The sequence below is a fragment of the Homalodisca vitripennis genome, chromosome 2 (genome assembly GCF_021130785.1).
Source record: "Homalodisca vitripennis isolate AUS2020 chromosome 2, UT_GWSS_2.1, whole genome shotgun sequence".
Lineage (NCBI taxonomy): Eukaryota > Metazoa > Arthropoda > Insecta > Hemiptera > Cicadellidae > Homalodisca > Homalodisca vitripennis.
Window position 1 is genome coordinate 187833514 of NC_060208.1, and position 21176 is coordinate 187854689.

General features: G+C 31.9%; 1 protein-coding gene across 4 annotated transcripts in view; it reads left to right on the plus strand.

Annotated features, from left to right (window-relative positions):
- The window catches only part of LOC124355168, a 47865-nt gene that overhangs the window by 19861 nt on the left and 6828 nt on the right, over positions 1 to 21176 (plus strand). For 3 of the 4 annotated variants that reach the window (XM_046806169.1, XM_046806167.1, XM_046806168.1), the window contains exons 2-6: positions 4094 to 4236; positions 6505 to 6669; positions 7995 to 8094; positions 16542 to 16750; positions 17327 to 17558. In XM_046806169.1, coding sequence (XP_046662125.1) covers positions 4094 to 4236; positions 6505 to 6669; positions 7995 to 8094; positions 16542 to 16750; positions 17327 to 17558 — 849 coding nt within the window. The remainder of the gene's footprint in view (positions 1 to 4093; positions 4237 to 6504; positions 6670 to 7994; positions 8095 to 16541; positions 16751 to 17326; positions 17559 to 21176) is intronic. The other variant, XM_046806170.1, reaches the window with a different exon arrangement.

Below are 21176 nucleotides of genomic sequence, written 5' to 3' on the forward strand. Positions count from 1 at the left end.
TATATTAACACAATTGTAGCTGATTCCTACAGTAAAAATACAAAAAAAAAACCTCTAGCAAGTCAATGTTAAACATCAGTGACGACAAGGTTTGATTACAGTGTACTCTTTTTGTTGTTCAGATCCTACCTCACTGGAACCTTTATTATTCAAACACCACTATGAAACCTGAGTCATTGAACAAAAATGTGTATGTTTCATGTGGCAAGATATATCGAGAAAGACTCTATCTGTAGGTAAATTCATGTAATAGTTCATTTCCACAGAAGAAATCTTTTTTTCTGCTGGTGGGGAGGGGGGTTGTAAACATTTCTCTTCTATATGATTCTCTGTCTGCAGGCCATATCAAGAATGAAATTAGCTATAGATTTAAAAATTTTGCAAGCACACTTAGTGAAGTCTGTTACACAATACGTGGTGTGGCTTATTCCTAAATTGCCTAACTTATTTGTAATTAAGTCATAAGAAAATGATCAATTTAGTTAATAGTACTGTATTGACATTTAATAAATTTTATCTTGTTTATTTACTGTATTTTGTTGTAAAATAGGGTAGTTATGGTAGGCTTAACTAACTGTATATAATGTTTTTGCAAACTTTTCAATAAATAAACCTCTTTTCACTGTGAGCATTTCCAAAACATTTCACGGATTTAAATAGTCTTTGTACTTAATACATAATCGTATTAATTTTTAATACGTAGAAAAATTATTTGCAGTTATCTATAGTCTACAACACATCTATAAATTTTAGTAATTTAGTTAATGAATAATAAATAAATTATATTAGTGAGATATGCTAAGAAATAGTTAACGACTTCTGAACATAGTTCAGATTATCTTTTATTGCAGTTTACTTACATGTTGAATAGAAATTCTACAAACTACAATAACAAATGAAACTTTTACCAGCTGTCAAATAAAAATTGGGATTAGCATTTTAGTAAAAATATCACGATTTAATAAAATATGTATATTTGAACTTATAATGGTTTCCATTTTTTTATTTGTTAGTCTACTAAATGAAATTACGGTCAACAGAATTAGGTTATTTGACAAATTGAAAGCCTCTTAAGCCCTGAGTTCAGTCATTTAGCAAATAAACCATTAAATGCCAAAACAAGTGTCTTAATTGAGAGGAAGTCAAAGTTGATTGAAGAAGTCAAGTCGACAATCGAAGTTGATGCGCTGATTGGGTGATGACTTCCTGGCCCAGCAATTGCCGTCTGGAGTAAGTGCATGACGTCACTGTGCATTCATGTAGTAATTTGCTTTACAAATCTTTACTTAAATATACTGTATATTTTTTAAATATCTTAACACATCTCTTTTACAGAATAATCCTAAAATATCCTGTAAGTAAACCGGGAAAATATTCATGACACAATTTAGCTTAGCTATTGAAATGCGTATAAGAATGTTTTTGCCAAAAATTAGTTTATTAAGAATGAATTTATTTTGGTTTGTAAATTTCAGCAGTAGTAGGTACAATTTTTTAGCTACAATAAGAAGATTCTCACTCTAGTTTTCAAAATTACCCTAACAATGGGTAACATTTTTAAATACTGATGAACAGTAGATAAATTGACTTTTATGGGAATTAATACCTCATCACAAGAGGATTATACAAGCTTTACAAATCTTTACTTGGCCTGTATATTTTAAAACATCACATCTCTTTTACAGAATAATCCTAAAATACCATATAGGTAAACCGGGGGAATATTCATGATGCAATTTAGTTTATCTATTGAAATCCATATAAGAATGTTTATGCAAAAACTTAGTTTGTTAAGAATTTAATTTGGTTTGTAAATTTTATTAGTAGTAGTAGGTACCATGTTTTAGCAATAATAATATTGGAAGATTCTCACTTCAGTTTTAAAAATTATCCCCACAATGGGTAACATTTTTAAATACTGATGAACATTAGTTAAATTGACTTTTATGGGAATTAATACCTTATCACAAGTAGATAATATATACTCAATAAATAGATTTCTTAGTGTTTCTCAGGTATGCAAACACAATAAGTAAGTGCCAGGTCGTAGTTACTAAAGCCTTTGTTGTAGTTATGAAAGGATTCTTGGTTTTGAGAGGAAATTGATCAATTATTTAATTGAGCACATCTCTAAACTGTGCTGTCATTGGCTAAAATTATTAGAAGATGGTAACCATCAAGCTAAAAATACGATGTACATTTGGATTCATAAATACTTGCACCTTAGATATTTACTAACAGGGTATGCACTACAATCCTATCTCCACTAATGTACCATTGCAGTATTGCACTATTTAGGAAGCATTAATGTCCTAAAATATTGTGATGGGCAACTTAGAGAGGCAGTGATAGTGCAACCGCTTTGTAAAAACATTATTAAATTGGTATATAAAAGCGGCAACAATATTTAGATTCTTCCTCACATTTGAGTAATCCTGATTTTGAACTCAAAATATGGCTTGAACAAAAAACTAATTTCCTCTCTTTTCCTACTTCCTGGGATTGTGAGACCAACAACAGTAATACACATTATATTATTGTTTGGACAGAAACAAGAACACTAGAATAATACAGACACATCATGAGACACTATTATAAAACATCATACAATCTTAACTGCCACGTCCTACAATGTCTACTCATTATAGAGATGAATAATGACCATATATCTATCTTGGTTGTCAGTGAATGGCTAAATCAAGTTGTGTCTTATGATGAATGAAATTTAATGAGCAGTTTAGTTCTTCACCCCATTCTAAGTCTTCAAACTTTAATCTCTCGAATTACATCTGAACTTAAGTATGTTTGTTTATTGTATGGAATTGTTTTAAAGATTCTGCAATTGATAATCACTATTTCTTTGTAGATATATCTCTTTTATTCCTGGAAAGGAAAGTAACAACAAACTCTGAATGTTATGATAAGAAGTATGACAACTCTGATAACTTGTTTGTTTACCCAGCAAGATATAGCAGGAATGTGAAAATAGCCAAAGCCTCATTAAAACCAGAGTTAATGTTGATTCATTCCACATTTAGATTAGTAAAGTAAAACTATAGTTTTAACAGTACAGAAACTGTTAAAATTAATAGTTAATTATTAGAAATTCCAACCTAAATTAGGAAATATCTACATCTAAGAAAATAAAAAATAAATATCATACCATATTGTTTTGATTTTTAGCCTGAATTCACGGATAATTAATACCTAAAAGCTGATGAAAAATTAATTTGTTAATGATTATAACCCTAGGCAGATGGAAAGTATCTGTACAAACTTTAAAAATTGTTTATAAATTATTTTATTAAAACGTCTATTGAAAGTTTGTTGTGAAAATACATAAATATAGTGTGAGCTAATATATGATAAGAAGTTGTTAGTTAATTGTTATTAATAATATTAATAACATTGTGACTCTATTACTGTTCTTGAAGAATATGTTAATAAAGAAATATGACTATGACTATGACTATGACTATAATAAAAACTCTGAACTTCACTGACTTCTCCAAAAGATCAGTGAAGAAATCCATTTTTTTTTTTTAAGAGACTAATTTTTAAGAGTTGCTTTGTAACTATTTCAATACAATTATTCAACTCTAGAACAAGGTTGTTTATCTAGTTAATTCTTCTGTTTGCAGAGTTTCTTCTGTTGTCTACAGAGAGAAATCATAAAAGTCCAAATCTGTATTTTTTAACCTATTTATGAGGTTTGCTATGCCAGTGTCTTAAAAATTATACCTGCATGAACTTAAAAAAATATAGCGGTTATTAATTTTATATAATGATTTTTTTATTGTCTTTTGGTCTTTAACATATATAACATTCTTTTCCTGTCCCCTATGCTGCAGCCTTCTGTTAACAGTTATTACACCCTATTTTGAATTAATACTCACACAGCTGTTGACTGTACTATCAACATAAAAATACCAAAACACTAATACAATCATACATACATACATTGTTCTGTGTTATTACTTCACTTCTCTTGTTTACAAATTACTTCTCATCCATCCACGCATAATCTGTTTAATATTTAATTTGTCTCAAGCATCCTATACAAATTCTTATTTATAATCAATGCCTGTTGCAGAACTCAAGACCCAAGACACCCTGGAATATGTTTTCCACCCCGTACCTAGCAGGACACTCAGGTTCAAGGTCAGAGCAGCCAACGATGCCCATGTCATGCTGTCTGCCACAGCCAACCCTGAGGGCTCAGATCCTGTCCTTGAGGTGAGGGAAATCACCTTCAGTATTTTAGTAGTTTCTTTACAGATTTTTAGTAATAGAATTTGTTTCACTAACCAAACAGGTGCCAGGGAAGGCACACAGGTGAAGAAAAAAGATCATAACTATAATGACAAACAAGTTTAGAAGTTGTTCTTTACTTCTAAAACTGTAGAAATGTATCTACACCTATATACATAACCTTAACAACTGTCTGAGTAATTACAAAAAATAAAAAAATAAAACAAAAAAGATCATGAGATCGAATTGAATAAGAATTACAACTAGTTTGAGGTATTAATGATGTAATTTTATTTATTTAGTGCTTGATTTGAGCCGAAACTGATTCTGGTATACCTATCTCTGAAAAAATGAGCTCTTTTCATATGCATATTATTTTTTTACTGGACCCTAGAAAGGCATAACATTTGTTTTGGGACTTCATATTTTTAAAATTTACTTAAGAAGGGCTCCAAACGCCCCTCTTTCTACTAATAGGTATTCTATAGATTATACCTACCTCTGACCCTAAGAGGTTTATTCTATAGATTATACCTACCACTGCCCCTAAGAGGTTACAGTTCTACCATCTCTAATCTAGAAATCAAGCACTGGATTTATGTTATCTTGACAGAGGTGGTATTATGTTATCAGAGATGAAATTAAAAATGTTTTACTAATGAAGTAAACATAGGACTAATCAGTTTTCTCTGCCACTTAACCTCTACAAAAATATCACTACTCAGAATATCTTGGTTTATTTAATTTGCAACTTGTAAATATAGACACTTGTAATTAACTCAAAACTCAAGATGAGAGAGATGTTTGTACCACATTCATAGTAATGGAAGTAATGGATAAAAAAATAATTATGAATCGTTTTTGTAACTGCTTCCTGTTTGACCTCTGAACAGCCATAAACATGTCAGAACAGCCACAACGACTATGTGTCATCCTACTTGTGTGGCTATTTTGTTGAACGTAATGTTTGATTATCTTAATGTGGGCGGGCTCCACGCCAGTCTACCCTTGCTAAGTTTGACCGAGCTTGGAATTTTATCAGTTGAATCCAAACCAGGTAGGGGCATTAGTTTTTAAGTCTATAATTAAAACATTTGCTGAAAAATATCAGAAAAGCGTTAAGTATTAAGCAAAAATCTATTAGGTTAATAACAACAATGCACTAATGTGGTTTTGACATTTTCATTTCTTTCTCAAAATATATCCTTACTGTTATCTATAACCAACATCCTAATGGTAAAAATAGTTATAATTTTGTGATAATGTACTTTATTACTTTATTAGGTTATTTGTTCAGTACATTTGTTGTAGTTTTTATTGTAAATTTTTTGTGTTTCGAACTTTTACAAACCTTAATACATGTTAAAGGTGTTGGGGATATCTATATTTGAACATAAACCAAAAACTAACTAGCAGAATAAAATTACGGGAGTTACATTAAAATTGAGTTAGTTTATTTCTGGGTTCATGTTTTAAAGCAAATTATTTACACAATATAATTTCACGTTTTTATGTTGGCAAGAACAAAATAAGGTATTGGTTTTTAACACTTTTCTACAAAACTGCATCTGTGAAAATTCATAACTCGAAAACTTGTGATTCTATTAACACCAAATTTTTATATAAGATAGGTACACTTGCAAGTTGTTATCAAATTATATTCAGTAAAGAATTCAAACATTCGGCATCAGTACATTATGGAACTCTTAAAACCATAATTTTGGGTATGTAATTTTGTAAACTAAAATTTAAAACTGCTGATGGCAGCATTGCTACAGTCATGCTTGCCCGCACCCTTGATTACAAGAGGAAGCAATATTAAGAATGTACTAATATTAAAAATAAAGAATTTTTCCCACCTACTAAACCAATAATTGGTCAAGATCAAAACTATAACACTTTACAAAGAAATTACAGTTATTTACAAACAGTTTTAGTGTCTAATTAGTAAGTACATTAGTTTTAGTAGAACATGAAGATAAAAGAATATATTAAAATATGTGGGGTCCTTGCCAATGTTTTGCCCTGGGGCCCATTCTGGCTCTCGATGGGCCCTGCATGTAGACCTAGGAAAGATTTTGTAAGATCTTGACTGATATATAATTTATCTTCAATTCTTAAACAGAATATTCTTTCTGTTTCAATGTAACAGACTCTTTAAGACTCCATGACAGCTTGAACTCTTCTTCGGAAGTGATTCCGTATCTTCAACTCATTAAAAAATCATATTAACTATCAAAATTTTTATGGCAGGTGTTCATCGGCGGTTGGTCCAACCAGAAGTCCGCTATCCGGAGAGACAGGGCGACTCCAGACAAGGCGAACGTCGAGACGCCTGATATCCTCAGCAATGATGAACTGCGAGGTTTCTGGATCAACTATCTTGGTGGTGCGATAGCTGTTGGCAAAGAGAGCGAGGTATGATACTATCGCAGTTAGAGAGCATTACTGTCTCTACTGAACTGTTAAACCTTATCTTAAATACCCTGTAGGTGTCATTTGTCTACACTTATCTACAACTTTTGCATGGTAGATTAACTCTTAAAGCATTTTTTATTATGTATGCAGCATACATTGTGATAAAGTGAATCAACCAGTTATGCATACAACTTTAAATAATTTCTGTATTAATATGTCCAATATGTTGTTCAATTTATAATCTTTCAGTCGCTGTGACATAAAGTCAACAGTGAATCATGTATTTGATTTTTGTTCACCCATGAATCATAAAGTTTGTTGGTGTATGAAAGTGCTGTAGATGACCTAAGAACAACTACCAGTCTCTGATCTATTACAGAGCGTCACAGTATACAAAGTTCATTTATAGTGCTGACATGATCAGGACATGCCACTGATTAGATATATTCAGTAAAATCACTATAGAATGATCGTAACTTTTTACTTATATTCAATTAATTTTTTTTTTTACCCAATAAAACATTCAGTTTATGTGTAAATCTATATACATTCTTAAATAAGATGCATGCAATAAATATTAATAAAAATTTAAAGATAGTTTTAAAATTATCGCTAAATTGACATGAAATACATTCTGGCCTTTCCCTTCCCCAAGGCCTCTTTAATTAAGCAGAATGCCTTTTTGACCAGATACCTCCTTGAACGGTTTTGAAATGAGTATAATAATTTCTTCCTTGATTAATTTGGGTCAACTTTAAAAACAATAGTGTCAAAATACAAATGTTTTTAACTGTTAATTTTAGAAAGTTCTATGTTTATTACTCTTTTAGTAATTCACTCAACAATTGAAATGTAATTATTGGCATTTTAAGTGAAATGTAGACAGTGTTAAAATAGAAAAATTCTAGTTTTCTTGGTATTTTTCTTGTAACATGATGTCTAAAAGAGGTGTCAAAAGTAAGTATAGGTTTGTATTTAAAATTTTGAGTTATCCTCACTCCCCCATTTTGTGAAGAGTGCAAATTGTCTAATCTGAATGAAAAATTTATTTAGGTCATGCATATAATGGTATATATATTTATGAAGTTAAAGTTTTTATAGTCAATATGGAGGACTTCATGGGCACTTGGCTGTCTCAAGCCTTCTGATTAATTAATAATTTCTATCGGATGAACAAACTAATAATGATGCAGTTGCATCAGAACACATCATGATCATACACACTTTTATTGAGCTAAACGATGGTATATAAGTAATCAAGTCTTTGATTTATTAAGCTTGTTTACTAATTTTTATAAATTTATAAAAACTTGTCTTATGTGCAGGTTGAACCTTTTCTCACGTGGACTGATCCATCTCCTATCAATGTAGCATTCTTTGGCGTCTCCACTGGCTATGGTGCTTCAGGGGAATGGGTCATTGATGGTAAGAAAATTTTGCTTAGCTTTGCTTCACATCGCTTAAGCAGCTGATTTCCCTATTTAGATGCGCCTATTTTTTATTTTCCTTTGCATGGGTTGTGGTCGATACATCCTTTGTTTCTTTATTAAGGTTTATTTATAAGTTTTTTGTTTGAAGGGATTTAAATCATTGTAATTCAATATCAAACTCCCAAAATGGGAATATTTTAATAACTTTAACATGTTGCCAACTAAATTAATTAATTTTTAATCGTTCAATAGTAAACCATGCCTTAAAACCCCTTTGCTGTCAATAAAAGAAGAGAACAGAAAAGAGTTCCCACTTAGACGTTAAGTGCTCATAAATTTATTATATATTTATTCAACAGGAACATGGTATGGGATATTTACTTTATTAGTGTATTCAATTCTAAATACAATAGTTTAAATAATTATCAATGCTAAAACTGTGCAGATTAAATTATATTATGTGTAAATATAGTACAATTAATAAATGTGTATTTAAATCAGCAAGAAATGCATTGTATATATATATATATATATATATCTTTGTGTTGCGATGAGTTATATTCACATCTACATTTATATTGTAGACAACAATTGAATAGCCGAAAACTACTAGAGATAAATATATATATATATATTTTACTACTAATGTATGTTAAGTTAAATGTTATCTTAGGAAATATAAAACAAATATAACATATTGTTGTCTGTTGTAATACATTTTTTCATGTATGCATTTAGCCTAGTTTGATTACTAAGGTCTGGGGTAATCATTACAGTTTAGTTTAGTATTGAAATAAAACTGTTTTCTTAGCTTATTTATAATATATTTCAGAAAATTAATTAAATTATTCATTAGTCATTTGTAGTTGTATATTGTTAAACTTATAAAATTATCACTAAGATCTGAAAAAACAGTGAAGCATTTTGGCAAAATTTAATCTCTTTTTTTACTGACATACGAATTCATTTCATTACTTTTCATTTCCTTTCACTTCATTTTTAAGAATAAAACTTTAATGGTTAACCTCTTAACAACTTGGATTTCATAATACTAGGGACTGTCCCTAGCTGATTGTTTTTCCAGCAAATTGACGTTTTTCATAAATTACTGACAACCCAAAAAACTCTGTAAATGATATAAATGCACACGCAAGATTTCGTTGTGTTACAACATGTTGTTTGTACCCTAGAGGCTAAAATCAATTACCGTAGTACAGGTAGATGGGAAATTGTCAGTTAACACTTACTATGTAATAAACAGTACGCATTTGATTGTTTAGCTAGCGTTCTACGGTTTGAGGCTTTAAAAACATTACTTTACCTCGAACTGGCAATGTTGATCTAAATCGATCTAAAAGTGGCAATCAAAATTATAATGTCGATCTGACATGCACATGTTTTGTGAGTTCATATAGTACATAAATCAACACTACCATCACTATTTGAATACCATTTCAAACAGAAAGACTTGCTGATTTCAATGGTGAAATTTGTTTTGCTGTTTTGGCAACATTGGTGTTACAGTGACATCATAAATCTTGTCAGAAAAATTGTCTTCATTTAGCCATTTTGAAAATTAGTGATATATCATGGGTATGGTTTATAATGTTGATTTATAGCTTGTTATTGCTGTTTTAGCCTATCCTATGCTAAATTTTTGTATCTTTTGGAAATATTTAGTGTAAAAATTATATTTTTTGTTAATTTTTCAAATAACCGTACAAATTTAGGTGTGTTCCACCACTTTTCAAAAGTAAAAAATTTTAGAAATTGGTTTTTAATTATTTATTGTTTATGTAGTGCATATAATTCCCTAAATAGTGGTTTATTTTGGAAACATTTGGTGTAAGAATTATATTTTTTGTAAATAATCAAACTCATAGTAACAAATTTTAGCCTATCGTGTACTATTTGTGTGGTTTTTACACTATATATATATATACTTTTTCTTCAAAAGAACTCGGATACTATTATATATTTTCTGAAAGTAGATCAAATGAAGAATAAATAGGCTATCTCAGATTTGAATATTTGTAGTATTAATACACTTTTACAAGCAGGGCCCGGCGACAGGATTCTCGGGCCCCTATGCAATCATGAAGACCGGGGGCCCCCCCCCCCAAAGATTCAACAGGCAAACCAACCTAATTACATTAAAATTCACCCCCCCCCCAACGTTTAGAACAAAATTCCCATATTGGTTATATTAACATAGCAAGCATTATTTTATTCCAAAACTTACTACTCCATTACTTGATTTACTTATTTGTTAAATGATTCACTTCTTCAAAATTATGCCAAATCCGTGATTTTCCTGTATTTACTTCAATTTAAGTTATATAAATAAATGTTGCTAAACAAATGGAAAGAATTGAGGTTTATAATTATGTAGTGATTATTTTTTTACTATTAAATCAATACAAAACAAAACTCACTGAACTTAATTAAAATCAAAAACACCATCCTTAAAAAATATACACTTAATGAACTAAATGGACAAAACATAATTAACAAAGAATAAAATCATTAAAATTAAAGTTCAACTCGTGTCGCTCTCCTTTTTAGTAGAAAACAAAACTTAATGAATAGGTTCCTGGAAAACCTAATGAAACAAAACTAAATATCATTGAACAATCACTTAACGAACAAAACTAAAAAAAAATTAAATGAACAAAACCTAATGAACATTGTACAAAACATAAATTGAAAATTAATAAAGAAACATTGGGCTATGTTACTCACTAACATTAAACATGACTAAAAACACAACTCGTCGGGCCTTCTTCCCAGCAAAGTCTTCTATAATGTCGTCATATTTCAAACTACGTGCCAAATCTGACTCCATGGCTAGAATACTCAGGTCATTCATGCGGTCTTGCGTCATCGTTAGAACGATTTGCACTTTTAATTCTTTTCATCAAACTGAAGCTCCTCTCCCCTTGGCTGACAGATACAGGTATGCAACAGAACAACCGGATCGCTGTAGTGATATTTGGAAATAAACTATCTAGTTTGTTCTTCCTTAGAGCGTTTATTAGACTTAATGGTTGAAGAGTTTGTTCCCCCAAGTTAGTGCGATGAATCGATTTCAAATGTTTAAATTCATTTAAAATTTCCATCTCAATATCCTCTTTGTATGTTTGACACAGACTCAAACATTGCTGCTCAATAAAACTGTCGTCTTCCTCAATATATTTCCAAAGACATTGGAAAAGGTTGCTGATTTTTCCAGCAAACTCGAATCTCTGAGACAGTCCCCCTAAGACTGAGTCTAAGATCTTGAAGAAGACATCAATCCTAAAACGTTCCTCTTCGTTTTTTAATTGATGTTCCGTGCCGTCCCTTGTTTCGTCATGAAAAATCTTTCTTTTCTTTAATCTTTTTTCCTTAAAATCAGTTTCGCAATCTACACTCTCAGCCATGTTGCCTGCCACTAGCTTGGCCTCAGTGTAGAGATTGCTCCATCTGTCTCTCAGTACTTTTAGTTCCTCTATTAAATCATTCAGATTTTTTTGTTTCAACGTCTAGAGTTGTTGATCGGGCCTTGTAATACTTTATTTTTGTTGTCTATTGCAACAAGCACCTTTAGCATATTGTCGACATCATGATACATTCGAACGATTGTAGATATTTCAATAGCCCTTTCAGATCTGTCTTGCATTCTGCAGATAGATTCAGTTCTTTACAATCATTGAGGCATTGATGATGAGAGGCAAATGCTTTACGAAAGGGCGCACACTAAATCTACTCGGGCTGACATCTCGTTTGAGAAATACTGTGCAGAGAAGAGCCTATTCTGTTTTCTAAGTACTCCCCATCTTTGAGGGCTTCTAGAAAAGAAGTTATACGTCTTTTGCAGCATGCCAAAAAAAATGTTGTAGCTTCCTCGCAGCATTCAGCAGCATTAACCCCACACAGGTTGAGGCTATGTGCGGCACAGTTATTATAAAAAGCCAAATTGTTGGTCTCCATTATGATGGCTTGGGCACCTTTGTATATTCCAGCCATATTGGATCCATTGTCGTATACCCCTGGCCTCTGCATTCCTTCAACGAATTGAGTGTTTGTTGAGCTCGCTAATAATCAACTTAGCCACATCCATTCCAGTTTTTTTGTTACAGTCAACAAAATTTAAAAATCGTTCGCAAAATTTTAAATTCTGATTCACAATCTAAGAGATATCTCAAGATCAACGTTGTTTGCTCAGTATGTGAGGCATCGGGGGTAGAGTCAGCAATAATAGCATAATATTTTGATTTCTTCCTTTCTTCCAATACCTTCTGTCGAACTCTTTCCCCACAAACTTGAATGAATTCATTTTGAGAGTCTTTAGACAGATAATGAGCTTGAAACACGTTTTCCTCTTCTTGGGCCTTTTTTACTTTTGCAATATGTTCTCTTAGTAAAGGGTCATATTCCGCTAACAGCTCTATCAGACCCAGAAAGTTTCCATTGTTGGGATCCCCAATTTTTTCAGAGGTCCCCTCTGAGAGCTAATCCTCGCTCTCCAAGGAACATGACCACGGAGAGCAATCTTTGAAATATATCCCTCCAATATTTGGTTCTTGAATGCCAGTTCTGAGTCGAGTTGAGAATGTATGTCTGATCCATCACTTAGCCTCTTTCTAACTCTCTCCATTGGATGTAGCAATTTTTGTGGGAAGCGCTGGTTTCATGCAAAGGTAGCTTGTTGTAAAGCTTCCGCCATCCATATTCCTTTTTCCATCCATCGTTACTTAACAAAACTGACTTATTTGAATCGTGTTTTTCACCCCCACTATTATTATTGAAAAGTCTACATGGAAAACAAAATAAAGGACTCAGCAGTCTCACTCCATACAAGCCAATCTCTTCTGACGCTCTCTCCGTTCGGCCTTTTTTGAAAAAAGAACCGTTTTTGGAAACGCTCTTTTTTCCATCACTTGGCAGATCTGACGGCATCAAAGATGGACCCCTTTTCACTAAAGTCTCAATCACACTGTCAGTCACCACCTTGTTTTTCAGAAGTCCCAAATCTGAACTGGTAATTATAGTTCCTAACCCCGAATCTACATTAGCATTTAGAATGTCACGATTGTGATCTTCCAAAACAATATCATCTTTAGGATCAGGTTCTGAGGTAAAGCTATCTACCATTGTTTCTCCTTCATCAGCATTAGGCCTACAGCTTTCAAGATCTTCGCTGTCTTCAGTATTAGGGTGTTCATGAAAAACTGTGAGAAACTTCGCAAAGTTTCTCCCTGGCGGCGCCAGGGTCGTTAGGGCCGCTGTTAGAACTAGTTGTAGCTACGTCTACTTTGATTCCAACGTCAAATAATGTCCTGGATCCTTTATTTGAACTTTCAATTTTCTTTTGCCTTTCTTTACGTTTTTTGAGCACCAGATTTATGTTTGTAAGTGTCCATTTTGAGATATAACGGTGTTTTTTATGCGAAATGATGATAAAATACTGTGAATGGACCTAAAAATAAATATCTTGGATTAGTCAAGAATAATAAATTGATGTGGGCAGATCATAAAATAATATTTGAAATAGAATTTTAGAACCTAAAATATCAAAATACAAATTTAAAAATGTATCAAATTGATCATAAAACACTATTAGACAATTAAAAATTAGTATTGATTACTAGGCCTAAACCGAGAGCAGTTGCTAAAATAAATACGGAATGTAAATTATCAAACGCTGCGTTTAAAGTAGTAATGTATCTCAACTGGGCTAAACTAATCAAAACCGACAGGTGCAATCACAGGACACGTGAGGGGATGTGATGAGTCATTGAGCTATTTTCGGATACTGTATCGCTTGCTGCGCTCTCACTCAGATTTCCAAGGTCAAGTTTTTTAAGACGTTCACCCAGCGATCTCTATTGTTTACCTGTCTTGCCAACATATTGGGGGTTTACTTCCTGTTTTCTCTCTCTGTTTATCCTGTCCTCACTCCCCATTCCCTCTCGTAAACTGCGCAACTAGTGATGCGATGCGTCGCCTCAAGTTGGTTGTCATAACAACCAATATATCAGCCAACGAGCCAACCACGAAAACAATACCAAAACTATGTCGTCATTGAATAATATTTTCTACGTGCTAACGTGCATTACTGCATACAAGCATGTGAACAACCACAAAAGAGTGAGCGATGAGCCGTCGTTCTCTCTGATTTAATAGGATAAACTTGATTAATTGAAACTTAAAAACGACGTTCAGTAGCAGTAGCAAACCGAATTTATGTGTTGTTTTTTTTAATTTTTAACCATCCTACTCCTCAAATGTTTTAGTTTAGATTTAGATACACAGTAACGTCAGTAACATTTATAATTTCACGTCTTATTACATAGGTACGTTTATAAGACGATTACAACGTCTCAAATTTTGCAGCCCAGTAATAATTAAGTTTATTTGTATTTTTTTGCTGTTATGGAACCTTGTTGATCGTCTTAAAGGTTAACCAGCCCTTGGATAATCGGGAGTTAACTGTAGCCTAATTTATTTTATGAAACTGATTACTGTATAATTCAAATTTATAATGAGGGGTAAAAATCAATGGCTCCACATGGGTTGGGTGGTGAGACCCCCTGGTCCCAGGCCTGGGCCCCTGGGGGCCCGGCTCTGTCCCTAATTTTATATATTTTACAATTTTTATTTTATTATGTTTATATTATAATCATCAGTTAAAATAAAAAATCTGCGTTACATTAAAATTAAAAATCTCATGTTTTAATTATATGCCCTACAGCATGACAAGTGAAACAGAAGGAGCGGGCCCTGAGCCTGATCCTGGGTAACAGGGCCCGCAATCAAATGTGGGATCCATGGTAAAATTTATTCAGTTTTTTTAATTTTTTCGGAAATTTGGAACTTATTTTCTAAAATTAAATGATAAAAAATATTTTACTAACTCACCTGTATGTTTCTTTAATTCACGGTTAAATCAATCTCAATCTCCTTACAAACAAACAACAACAACAAACCTAATTTAAGCACGACAACAAACTAAAACTAGAAGTGTACAAAACAACCAATCACGATAACTTAATAAAACCATTACCACCAGCAACCAGCATAGAAATGCAAGATTGAAAGAAACATTAGTTTATTATCGTGTCGGTATCACTGTCATCCGACGCTCAGGTTGCAACTTGTAGTGAGCAAGGAGGGGAGGGGGCCGGAGGGGAGGGGGTGGAGAAGAGTCACTGCCTTCGCGTCTGGGCGATGCGGACCCCGGGCCCGACGTCTGACAGCCACAACCACAACGGTTCGCGCCACCTCAGTGTTTACAATTTTATTGGTTTAAATCGGAGCAAAGAAAGTAGTTTAAAATTAACATTGCATGTTATTTCCTGAATATTTTCACCGCACAGGCCCTGGGCCGATGGTAAATGGGCAATGATAAAAAAAAAATAAAAATACATATTTTAGTCGGCCCGGGCCCCCTGTGGCCCCGGGCCCCTATGCATTTGCCCCCCTTGCCCCCCCCTGTCGCCGGGCCTGTTTACAAGAGGCAGTTCCACCACTACTCAAAAAGTTTAGTCTCAAAAAGTTTATTGTAGCTTTTTTTATGGTTTATGCGTAATGTCTTTATACCATAATTATGTCCACATTTTTCTGAACAATTATGTATTACACATATAGGTTTATAGTAAAAATGAATTTTTTTTACTAATGTCTAAAGTACGAGTACCAAACACTAAAAAATGGCCTGCCATCTGAGGAAAAAATTACTCCCAGTTCAAGGGTAAATGATTTAAGATTTAATATTTAAAATTCAATAGAAAATATATTTTTTTAATGTTGTCAGGCTGATATTTTATTTAGTTTCCAAACAAAAACAGTAAATATCCAATATATATATATATATAGGTTTTTTCCTTATATATATATATATATATATATATATATAGGTTTTTTCCTTATATATATATATATATATATATATATATATATATATGTTGTCAGCTGACCTGATTTAAAGAATTCAATAAGCACTATAATGTATCACAAATATTTGGACAAAACGACAATAAAGAATTCTTAACATCTTCCATGCAGTTTGATATCAAATACAAAGCTTTCTGGTCATCTGCTACAATATAGTGTGTGAAATTCTAAAAATTAACATATATATGAGCATGGCCAACGTTGAGATCATGGCTGATCACATAGCTACGGGAATGGTCATTAATAGGTTAATTATTTAAAAACTTGTATTGTAGTCTTTTAAATACAGAAATGATATATACCCAGTAATTTGAAACATTAATTGTTTTCTATATTTTATTGATGAAGAATGAAGATCAATTTTTCTAACTAGTTCACAAGATAATGGAAAAGAAGACACTCTTTAATAGTTTCAAGAGTGTATTTAAATTTATTAGTAGAAGAATGAAGAATGGTGTCTACTGAATGTGTGGTGAGAAGAGTCTAAATGACATGGCCCGGTAGGTCAGACGATGGTGACTCACGACACGCTGGAGTACACGTACCGACCCATTCCCAGGTACTCGCTGGACATACATGTACGTGCTGCACACAACGCACACATCGCTCTCACGAGTGCACCCAAGGAGACATCCCCCATGTATGAGATCTTTCTCGGAGGCTGGGAGAACTCTGGCTCTGCCATCCGTTACAACCGACAACAGCCTGATAAGGTGAATTTTAAACAAATATCAACCTGAAAAATATAAATACCGTACTCAAATCACTAAGTTGGAAAAGTAGTATTGCCAGTTAAATGTCGGTGCTAAACAAATATTTTAAAGTAAATTAAGAACAATTTTAATTGCAAAAAAAATTTAAATAGTAGCTTTAATTTGTTTTGCAGTAAAAAGTTTTATATGATTATTTTTTTTTTATTATAAAAATCTTATCACTATCATCATCACTGCACTTTTTAAAACACATGGAAGGCTAACCACCAAGTAGGATTGACAGTAGTATCAAACCATCTCAATTAAACATTATTAAAACATACAGATAAATAAATTTTGTATAAACACACAGGCTAAATAAATTTCATTAGAATTTTGTTTAGTATGAATTGTAAAGTATTTTTTATAAAAATGTTATAAACTGTAAAATCTGAGTGTAAACATCTTGTACAGTTAAATTTACTGTTGAGTGTATTGTCAATGAAAAATTAAAAATTATATATGAAACAGGATAATAAAATGCATGATGTTTGTAAAAACATTTAAAATACTTAGATAAAACCTGTATTTAAAAAGGTGCGAGTTCCTACCCCTGGACTTTTGACAACCGGAGATCACAAACACTTCCGGATCAGCTGGCATAGCGGGTTAGTACGAGTGGAGACAGAGGGGCGAACTTTGATGGAGTGGCAGGACCCTGCACCGTTCGGCGTGAGTCATTTCGGCCTTCGTACGGCCTGGGGAGCCACAGGACTGTGGAGTGTCACCCCTGTCAACGATGTGGACGGCATAGGAGATCAGATGTGGGGTTAGATCGCGTGATTGATTAAAGCAACCTGGAGGTGGGGAGGTATTGGACTGTCACCTGTAACGCTTATAGTTCAGCCAAGAGTGACTGTAAGGATATGAATTTCACAAAAATAGTTTTAAATTACCAAACACTTACAAATTTCTGTTTGTTTGATGGCCTTTACACCTTGAGCATCTTAAAAATTGGTGCAGGACTTTTGGGTGTTCAAATTAAATTTCAAGAGATATAGGAAATTCTTTTAAGAACTTATTCTCTTATAAAATCACACTTAGTAAAGTTTGAGGCAAAGCTTAATAATGGGAAGGTGAATGATCAGTATTTAGATTATATTTTTGGAAATTTAAAATTATTCAGTATTTCATGAGTAAACTGTAATTTTAGTTTGATACATTCTCAGGTTGACCGTAAAAACAATTTTTTAATGGACATGTAAATAAAAGAATTATTTGAAAATTTACAATAATTTATAATGTTACTCATAGAATTTTAAATGCTATGCTTAGTCTAGCAAAGAAATAAATAAAAATAGCTGTAAAGTTATACACTCCGTGCCAGTCCAATGCCTTTCGTGGAAAAATCAAAAGGTTGCTGTTCGTGTCGCTTGAGATAACTGCATGCTTTACAATCAGCTGTTAAATGTTGGAGTGTGAAATGTCACAGACTTGCCATAAGACTGATGTTACATTAGGTTATAGTGCTAGATTCAGATAGGATAGTTCATGTCTGTACGTTTTGGGGGTGGGTTGTTGTGTGGCTTTTAAACTGTTGCCTATATGTATTCTATTTACTCTTTAGGAGATATTTAGAAAATAATATTTTCTTTAATTATTATTCTCAGTTAAGAATATTTTGTTACTGTCTCTGATGAAGAGATTGTGTATTGATTTTTTCCAACCATTAACATGACGTGTTACATCACAATGTTTTATGAGTTTTATAATTTTTGTTCAACAATAATTGTATATGTTACCTTTTCTTCTTACAATACCAGCGATATTTACAACACAATACAAAACACTCAAAGCTCCAATAACTACCACAATGTTTAATCTTAATATTGATTATTACATGTATTATTAGCTTTTATTCTAATAATTTTTATAAAATTATGGTGCTAAAGAAAATATGAATGTTTGTGGTTTTTATGTTTTATTTAACTGTTTCTTTTGCACTTTATCCTTATTTCTGGATTGTGTTTCATAGCACGACATTTTGTTTGGTAATTTGAGTTGGTTACTGAGTACCTGTTGTATATGTTTTTATTTTTATTTGTTTGCATTGCTTATATTTGTTTTAGAGAGCTTGGCTCGCAATTTTAGTTGCTAATAGCTATTTTGTATTATATGACTTTGATGTTATATCAGCTGTCATAAAAAGGTGCTTTTAGAATTTTAACAGTTTTTGGTTGGTGTGTGAGTTTTTTAAACCCAATTAGTACAAGTAGATATAAACAATATTTATAGGTATCATTATTAATCTTTATTAATTAAACACAGTTTCATATTTGACATTTATATTTGACGTATTTGAAGGTACCTAATTAGAAAACGGCAATCAATGGTAATAATAATTTGTATTCCAATACTATTAATTAAGTTATTTACTAGGATATGTTTTATTATATGGTTATAAATATTGTATTAGGCTTACTTCAACCAAGTACCATTATTTAAATTAATGACATACAAGTAAATATAATGAAATCATAAGTATTTAGTTGACATGAAAAGTTGTGGAGGAAAGTAGAGGTTGCATATAATTGTTGGCATTGGATTTTCAGCATAAATTATCTGTATAGAAACACACTTTTCTTTAAAGATAAAAATCATATAGTGGTACTGTGTATTTGGATAGGAAAGTAAGCTAACTAAAAGTTACAAAGGTCAAATCCTAAAGCCTCTAATTTACGTTACGCCAACACTTTCCCTTAGTACTTCTTTGTAGTTAGTGCCTTGGAAAGTAATTCTGCAACAATATATACATTAATCACTATCATTTTGCTCTGTTTTAATTTTTAAACAAAAAAGAAAATAAAGAATTATTTGCATAGCTGCAGTTGGGAAGTAATTTATTTTTATATAATTCTACCTTATTCACTGTTGTTTAAACCCATTAACCACTTATCATGGTGCTGTCTCATGATGGGGCACACAGTACCAAAACATCCATTACAAGACAGTACCGTGGTGATGACGAAGACGTAATTACATATATATATATATACATATATATATATATATATAAGCATTTTATGAACTAAATTAATAAAGTTTATATATTTAAATTAAACATAAAAACATGTACTATACATATAAATATATATATATATATATTTCTAACCATTTACGTACTTGAATTGTCGGTGATGTTATATTTCGGTAAAACGATCGATCAGTGTCTTATTTTGTTAAAGTTTGTATATTAATTTTAGATGTCTCTGATATATGTTAATTCTGCAGTATAATCTATGGTTTGAGTAAACAAACATGGTACTGGTTGACGTTATTTCTGTTTTGTTATTATGGTGGTGTAGTTTGAATTTTGCGAACATGGGTTTGCCTTCAAATTAGTTTGATAGTATTTTCTCATAAATGAGATTATATTCTAATCTGCTGCATTAGCTAAAAAACTATAAATAGCTCAGTTAATCAATTCACAATAAAATTGAAATTTTTGTGAGTTTTTACCAAACCCTTGTTTCTTCGTTTTTATTTAGATTTGTGTAAGACACACACTGACTCAACCAAATAGCAATAAAACTGAATTTGAACTGAATTGATGAAAGTATTGCTAAACCCTTACATTTTTTGCATATTTAATTGGATTTGTACAAGGCAAGGAGTTTAGGTTTTATTGAATGGCTAATAGATTAAAGCTCACACTAAAACAACTTGAAACACTGAACGGCTTATCCGACATATTTCATTAGATAATTCTACATCCAAATGATTTCCATTTTTCATACAACATTATATACTTATTAAGCAAAACCGTATCAATGATCTACCTACTCCCTCCAACCTTCATACTCGTAATATGGGTTCAACTAAGTTTGATTTTCGATGTTCGTTTTATAACATAGCATAAATAAAAAATAAGTTAGTCCCAAAAACAGATTGTTTTTATTGAATTGGGTTATCCAGTTGTTATTACATATAACATATATTGCTTTCAACACAGAACATTGTCACAATTTGAACTGATTACTCAATTTAATTTCATGTAACATTCAAAATGGTTAATATCAGCTAATTGTCTATTTGATAAAGATGAAATAAAAGAGTACATTGTCCATTAACGCACAAACATGTTGCACTACATGTTTACAATTTTTATTTATTACAGTTTTTAAAGTATAATATTCAAATAATATATCACATATTTCCGAGTTATTCGTCAATTCAAGGTATAATTTAATCAAAATCAAAAATCAAAATCAAAATCAAAATCACTTTATTGTCGTATAAATCTCATGATCATTGACAAAGTCATAAATACAGTACATTCTGGTAGCCAAGTCCAACATAGATAGTTAAAAGTTAAAAGTTTCAACACAGTTACATCAACAATATCAGCATTAATGCACTTAATGTAATTTAATAATAATTTACATTA